This window comes from Vanacampus margaritifer, chromosome 1 (assembly GCF_051991255.1).
Source record: "Vanacampus margaritifer isolate UIUO_Vmar chromosome 1, RoL_Vmar_1.0, whole genome shotgun sequence".
NCBI lineage: Eukaryota > Metazoa > Chordata > Actinopteri > Syngnathiformes > Syngnathidae > Vanacampus > Vanacampus margaritifer.
The window spans coordinates 46,866,475-46,874,063 of record NC_135432.1 but is presented as its reverse complement, the minus strand read 5'-3'; the positions used below and the strand labels follow the sequence as shown (position 1 = coordinate 46,874,063).

Below are 7,589 nucleotides of genomic sequence, written 5' to 3'. Positions count from 1 at the left end.
TACGTTTACCTTATTTTGGCCGTCAGATGAAAAAAAAAAAAAGGGCAGATACCGATATATGTCGAAATGCCCAATATCGGCGCCCTGGACAATTGTCGGTCTATCTCTACTGTATACTCAGAACCTAATTGACCTTTCGCAAAACATGCCCCCAAAAAGCCAAGGTCCGTCAAGCTCGTGTCCGCTCCATTGAAATCCATTGTCAAATTGAGCCACAAAACTTTTGTCAGCTTCAATAAAACCGTATCAAACAAACTTCCAACAAGCAAAATAGTGAAATGCCCATAGATTGTGGAAATTGGACATGAGTATTTCCAAAAGTTTGTCAGGCCATTACCAAGGCCAAAAACTAAAGTGGAGTGATGTCTTCAATGGATTACACAAAGTGCACGGCTCACCCCCAGCCCCCACTGCCAGAAGGGATAGGCTCCAGCACGACCGTGACCCTCGTGAGGAAAAGCGGTTCAGGTAATGGATGGATGAAACATACATTTTGGTGACCAGGATTATTCATCAAAACAAATGCCCGACTGAAAAGCAAATATGTTTTTCCCCAACCTTTATTGGGCCAACGTGAATATTTAATTCACGTTGTGAAATATCTCACTGCACGTGTCGCAAAAGGATACACAGGTAGTATCTTTTGTATTCTAGTGGAAGAGTGTTTGATTGTTCTGCCTTTTATACTTGGCATCAAGAAAGAACAAAAGTTTTTTTTTAAGACAATAGTTTTTCGCCCAAATAATTGACATTGGGATAATTTCCCTATTTCCCTGATTTCTCATGGCACGTTGGTTGTATAGATTAATGCTTATAAATTAAACTGGAACAAAACACACACACAGACACACACACACACACAGTTGAAGAGCTCAGACAAAAAACAAGGTGCCCATGTTTGAGCGTATGTTTGTTTCCAACAGCACAGCAGCCACAGTACTTGTAAGAGGGCAGTAGTTTGGGCAACACGTTTTTTGTTTCGGTGGGTCTGATAGTCATTCTGTCTGAGCTCGAGAGATCCTGTGTCGAGATTTACAAAAAATTCCAAAAGAACAACATTTACATGGCCTTGCACAACCGGAATATTGCTAATATTTCGGTTTTAAAGTGGTTATTTTGACTGCATTGAATACGTACAGTCACCTCAGTTTGTGTTACACTCCTACCATCTACTGGATGGATGGATAAACTGCAATGCCGATACACATCAATAAAGTTACAGGTGAAAAGCAGCTGACAGTAACATGCAGGTTGATATTAAAGAACAAAAGAAAATATTTTTCATTATTCATACATTTTTATTTGCTTAAGAAGTTACCCTTACATTGAAACGGAATCTCCAAATGTAATAAACTATAATCAATATGATTACATTTTTCACGGATCGTGCCCGTGTATTTTCTTGGACGTTTTACCTACATCATCAAGATATTTTAATTTAAATTATTGCCATGTGTAGCTTCGAAGTCACGTGGCCTGCCGTCGATCACGTGACATCTTTGGGGTCACCGGATTCATCGAGGGGGGGAGACTTCGTTGATCGGGTAGGATAAAGCATCCGATAAAAGATGTGTGTGACATGACGATGATTAACTCATTCTACCAGACGAGTTTTGGGGAAGTCATTGAGTCATTGTTGCAAACTGTTAAGTGTTAATAACTTGATAATCTATCGACCGTGTACTGTTCTCCACATTGCTTGCTAACTTGAGCAACGCTACGATGCTAAAATAAGCCGTAGAAAAAATATTTTATTTTGGATAATCCATAATGACACGAAATACTTTAAGTAAAAGTTAGTTTGAGTGTTCAAATTGAATTGAATGGTTGTAGTAGTTCAACAATCCCTGTATCAAACACCGTGTCTTTCTTTAGTACAGTGAACACAATGAGGTTGGTGATTCTGGACGATTATGACCTGGCCAGTGAGTGGGCAGCCAAATATATCCGTAATCGAATAATCCAGTTTAAACCCTCCGCCAACAATTTCTTCACTCTGGGTCTCCCTACAGGTGGGTGTTTTTGCGATTGATGTCTTGTGTTCATGCTACATTTGACTGCATGAGTGAACAGTAAAGTCTTTAGAACCCAGGTCGTGAAGTGAAGTCTCCTATGTGAACATGAAAATACCAGCATCTCTTCTGCAACTTGCTGGAGAGATGGTAGTCTGCTTTCGAGACTACTGTCAAGGTGCTCTTGAGCCAGGCACAACTGAGTCTCATCTCTCCATGCATGCCTCCATGTGTGGTGTGGTGTGGTGTACTGTACAACAGGAATACAGTATACAGTGCTGTAAAAAAGTAGTTGCCCTCTTACACTTTAGTGTAACGAAAATTAAATTAAACAATTTTCGTCAACACACATTTTTCACCTGACGAAAACTAGACTAGACTAGAGTATAACCTCCATTAATAAACAATAATTGGGACGAAATCAGTATGCATTTTCATCGACTAATAAAGACGAGACAAAAATTTATCTCACTTAATAAAGACTGGACTAAAATCTATGGACATTTTAGTTCATGAACAGAGACAATATGAAAATTCTAATTTTGTAAAATCCTGTCACTAACACACAGTGACACACCCCCTTTCAAATCTGCAGCTAGCGAGTGCAACATAATATTAATGCAACAGCTATAGGCTAACGTTCAAGGAACGTTAATCCCACCGCTAACGAATGCTAGCTAATTTACTAGCTTGTAGCATGGAGTCACAATAGCCTTTTGTTGATATACTTTAAATATTTATGTGAAGTAGTTTTAGATTAGGGGCAATTTTCACTATTATCTGCTGACAAAAAATGCAAAAGGGTAAAATGATTGTCCTTACTAAAACTAGACTAAAATGTTGACAGTTTCTATTGACTAAAAATAGACAAATAAAATTATGTTTTCTTGCACAAAAATAAAGACTAAAATGCTCGATTTACAGTCGACTAAAAGGTGACTAAATAAAAATGGGATGAGGTTGACTAACTGATTAAAACTAACAAGTGTGATTTAAATTGGATTAAAACTGAGACAAAATTTTAAAATGGCTGATAAAATTAACATTAACCCACTGTAATGTTTTAGATCAACGAAATAGGCGTGTTTGGATCAGGGTATGATGCTACCAATCTTCCATGACTGAGATGGTCACCTTATTAGCTGCACATTTTTCAATTTTAGAGCTGCGCAGTAATGATTTTTTGGGTAATCTGTTTTTGATTGATTGATGAATCTGATTTAAAGAAAAACATTGTATCAGAGTGTTCATCCCTGCATGAACATATCACTGGTAATCCTCATATCTCCAAAATCATCACTTCTCAGGAGACCCCAAAAATAGCATTTTTGTTCAGTCATTAATATTGCATCATCAAAGAGAGCAAGCCATTTTCAACACTTTAGATTTGTCAAAATGATAAGAATAAATAAAATAACACCCACACATGTAGACTGTGGATTGACCAATAGTTTAGATTTGTGGGAAAAAAATCCGACATTCACCTGGTCCGTATCGTGCAGTATTAAAGGGATACTTGACACATTTAGCAATTTTCAGCAGTAAGACGATAATATTTTGTCTATACTTAATTTGATAACTTAATTATTTTTCATGTACAGTTAATACCTTAAAAACACATTTTGCCACTTGCTGTCGACTGGAATTGACATCATGCGTGCTCAGGGCTCACAAAACAACCAATCATGGCTCAATTTGCTAACGTCACATGACCAAACCCACAAAACAGGTGACTCGTGATTGGTTGTTACCTGTTTTCTGAGCACCTGTGATATCATTTTCAGTCGACAGCAAGTGGCAAAATGTGTTTTTAAATGTATTAATTGGACATGAAAAATAATGAATAGGGAGAGACCGATTATCGGTGCTGATATTTAGTATTTTGAGGAATATCGGTATTGTCCAATAAAGCTGTTATCTCTCTGAGTGGCGAATGTTTGCGAATTTAGTGATTTTTTTGTTTTCTTCAGGGTTCGTAAAATGTTTCAAAAGTTTGCAAAGTTTGGTCACAGACCATTTTTACTTGTCACAAACTGGTTTTCTTGTCTCAAAGAAGAAATGTTTTGACAAATTTTCACTGTTTGTAAACATCTTTTTTGAAACATTTCACTGACGTGAACCCCAAAATTGCTATGTTCGCAATCACAGAGATTTGGAGCAATTTAAAACTGGGTTCTTTTCATGAAAATGTTGAGTTCACCTAACTTTATAAGAGATGCTGCTTATTGCTTTTGTTAAAATTAAAGCGAACATAAGTGAAAGTTTAACATTTCAGTTATGTTTAAATTTCGGAAAACTATTTACAAAAGAAAAGTATTTACTTTTTTGTTAGAATTTTAAAACAATGTGTCCATTTGCTGTATTTTAAATAAAAAAAAATATGTTGAAAATTTGAAAGTTGTTTTAACAAACATGCTTATTTTTTCTTTATTTTTGATGCTAATATTTTTTATTTTACTGCAAAAGAATATTGGCTCCAATTATCGGTTATCGGCCTCCTTGCCTACTAATAATCGGTAATGGTATTGGTCCTGAAAAAAAAAAAAATCAATCTATCACTAATAATGAAATTATCAAATTAATTCTAGACAAAATATTTACTTTTTATTGCTGAAAATGGCTCAATGAGTCAAGTATGCCTTTAAAAGAAAGGAGGAGGGGACGCTACACTGCACACTGTCACTGACTGGTCTCTTGTTGGCTGCAGGCAGCAAAGTGCGAGTTATAGGTGATCAGTTCTTGTGATTGGCAATGACACGCATTGATCGACATATGCCGATCACATATTTTTCCATGGAAATTGTTAGATCGGTGACCGATTGAGCGGAGCACCACCACATCAACCAAATGTAAGCATATTTGATTTTAAAAGACATTCATAAGGTTTTACTTTTATGTGGCCACTATTTTGTTCAACTCATAGGGGCCAGCTCTTATAGTATGAGGAGAGATTTGTCTCAAAATTAGTCACAAATCTATCCGTGAATTTCACGTGTTCAGAGATGGGAAAAGTACTGACATTCTCTACTTGAGTAAAAGTACAATTACTTGTGTAAAAGTACTCACTGAAATAATTACTCAAGTAAAAGTAAAATAGGCTCTGAAATGTACTTGACGAGTAAAATTATGCATCTGCTTCAGGAGCTGAGATATCAGTTATTGTTCAATTTCCAGGAAGACTTCACGTTTTCGGGGGTAATTCTAAAGTCACCAATAGGTTTGAGAGGCATGTTTTGGCAGGCGCTTTATGCCAGTGGTGAACTTTTTATGTACCTCATTTGCTGAGCGCTCAAATTAGGTACTGAGCTGTGTCGGTAGCCCAAAATTCTAACTCACTGATAGCGCTTAGTGGTACCAAACCAAAGACGTGGTCATGGCGCGGGTTCGAAGGCACAATTCAGATCCTCTGGCAGGAGTCGTTTTTGTTTTTCATTGCTTAAATGCCCTTAGGTGACTGGACTGGCTCTATATAAATCTCATTTATTATTATTACTAAAGAAAAACAGATTTGGTTTGAGAGAAACTGAAGGTAAGATGCTTATTCTGTGATTATGAGTTTGTGGAGAGACGAATCATTGTGATATTTTCAGGTTGAAGTGGACTAGCCTTAAGTAGAGATGCCCACATACATTTTGTTGACGACTGAGTGCAGTTTTAGCACATCATAAACGTTATATAAATCAGTCAGTTTGGGGGGGTTTAACAAGTGGGCAGGCACTTTTTCCAGAAAACGCCCAGTAGCTTTGAATAGTTTGTTTTTCCCTAATTCAGATCACCACATTTTATGTTCATTTATGTGATCATTGTAAACATTAAAATGGGGAAATTGAGAAGAGAGCAAATAATTTTTCATGGCACTGTACATCAGGGTGTGAGTTTAATTTCTCCTTGAGGGATTTTAATTAATTAAAAACAATACATGCCACACCTACTTGATGCCTATTTTTCTTGCAGGGAGCACTCCATATGGCTGTTACCAGAAGTTAATTGAATATTACAGATGTGGAGAGCTATCCTTCAAATTTGTGAAAACATTCAACATGGATGAGTATGTTGGTGAGTGTCAAGCTGTTGTTTATGGAGCCTCTAGCGGACATAGATGGAAAAAAAGAGCGTGATTTGTGTTGTTATTTTGAGATTTGTTTTTCAGATCTCACCAAACTTTCATTCTCGTTAATGCAATTCCAAACTTGAGTTGAAGTTTTAGGTTATCTCATCTCACAAGTTTTGCAAGACTTTGCAAGAACTTTTTTTTCTTCTTCTTTTGGTTTCTACTTTCTTTTCTTCCATGATCCTTCGGGGCTCAGTAAATCAGTGTACAAATGGTGTGTATGTTTTTGTGTTTATGTACGCAAAGCTGCCAACCTAAACATTTACTTCCAGATCAGTTACCGGTATCTGAATTTACATATTTTTGAATTAAAGTTTAACCTACAAACATTACAAACATTTCCTTTTTGCTGTTATTTTAAGATTTAGCTGCTGTACAAAGCCCCATACTCAAAACTTGAGAACATACAAGAGGCTGTCTTGGTTTTCATTTGAAAAATGTAATTCTATGTCAAAAATAAATAAAATAAAAAGCTGGACAGCCACAGCACATGGATGTAAATTACCGTTCATCTGACCGACTCATACCCATTTGAGTTCTCCCTCTCTGTTCCTCATTGGAGAAAGGGATACGTGCATTCAAAAGGAGCGGCGAGAAAAAGCAATCTATAATGTATGCACAGGACTGGAGATTAAGATTTTAGATGGCAGAATTGTTTTGTTTTGTATTGTTTTTGAGTAACGGAACGTAAATAAATATATATTATTATAAATATATAATACATTTTCTTTGGTCTAAAAGGAACATTCATAATTATAGTGTTTCAATTTTTTTTAAATTGCTCTTAATATTTTTAAATGAGTAAATATTTTCTTGTTTTGTACCATAATTGTTTGAATAATCATGATTTCAACTGTTGCCAAAAATAATCGTGATTATTAATTTTTCCATAACCGAGCAGCCCAGTTATGAAGACGAAACAACACACACGGTTGGTCATATTTCTGGACAGCTTTAAAGCAGGAGAAGGAAACAAAAACATTTCAAAAGCTTTGAACATCACCGAGTACTGTTCAATCAATCATCCGTAAGTGGAAGGAGTATCAAACAACCGCAAATCTTTCAATACTTTTACAGACCCTACATATCAGTTTTTTAGTTGTAAAATTGTTTAAAATAAGATAGACACTCTGTTTCACTTCATGACTTTGTGCTACTTTGTAAACACCAAGTAGCACAAAGTCATGAAGTGAAAGTTAAACAACTTTCACACAAAATTTCAATGAAATATATTTTGGTTTGTAGTACTCATACCATGCCAAAATGTTTAAAAACTCATGGGGTATGAATACTTTTTCAAGCCGTGTTGTCGTCATCGTATTGGTAATTGAGATATGAATAGGGGTGTGAATTGCCTAGTACTTGGCGATTTGATTCAATACCGATAAATTTAGAAATTATTAATCAGTAAACTTGTACATGTACACTGTAAGATTTGTATGAAAATGTATTTATTTATCTGAAAA

At 35.9% G+C, this 7,589-nt stretch overlaps 1 protein-coding gene across 4 annotated transcripts in view; it reads left to right on the top strand.

The window, feature by feature from the left end:
• The window catches only part of LOC144048747 (glucosamine-6-phosphate deaminase 2), a 267,445-nt gene that overhangs the window by 248,305 nt on the left and 11,551 nt on the right, over nucleotides 1-7,589 (top strand). For 2 of the 4 annotated variants that reach the window (XM_077561050.1, XM_077561310.1), the window contains exons 1-3: nucleotides 1,504-1,544; nucleotides 1,876-2,012; nucleotides 5,967-6,068. In XM_077561050.1, the coding sequence (XP_077417176.1) occupies nucleotides 1,889-2,012; nucleotides 5,967-6,068 (226 nt within the window). In that variant the 5' untranslated portion in view covers nucleotides 1,504-1,544; nucleotides 1,876-1,888. Of the gene's footprint in view, nucleotides 1-1,487; nucleotides 1,545-1,875; nucleotides 2,013-5,966; nucleotides 6,069-7,589 lie in introns of those variants that run through there. The other 2 variants (XM_077561137.1, XM_077561223.1) reach the window with 2 other exon arrangements.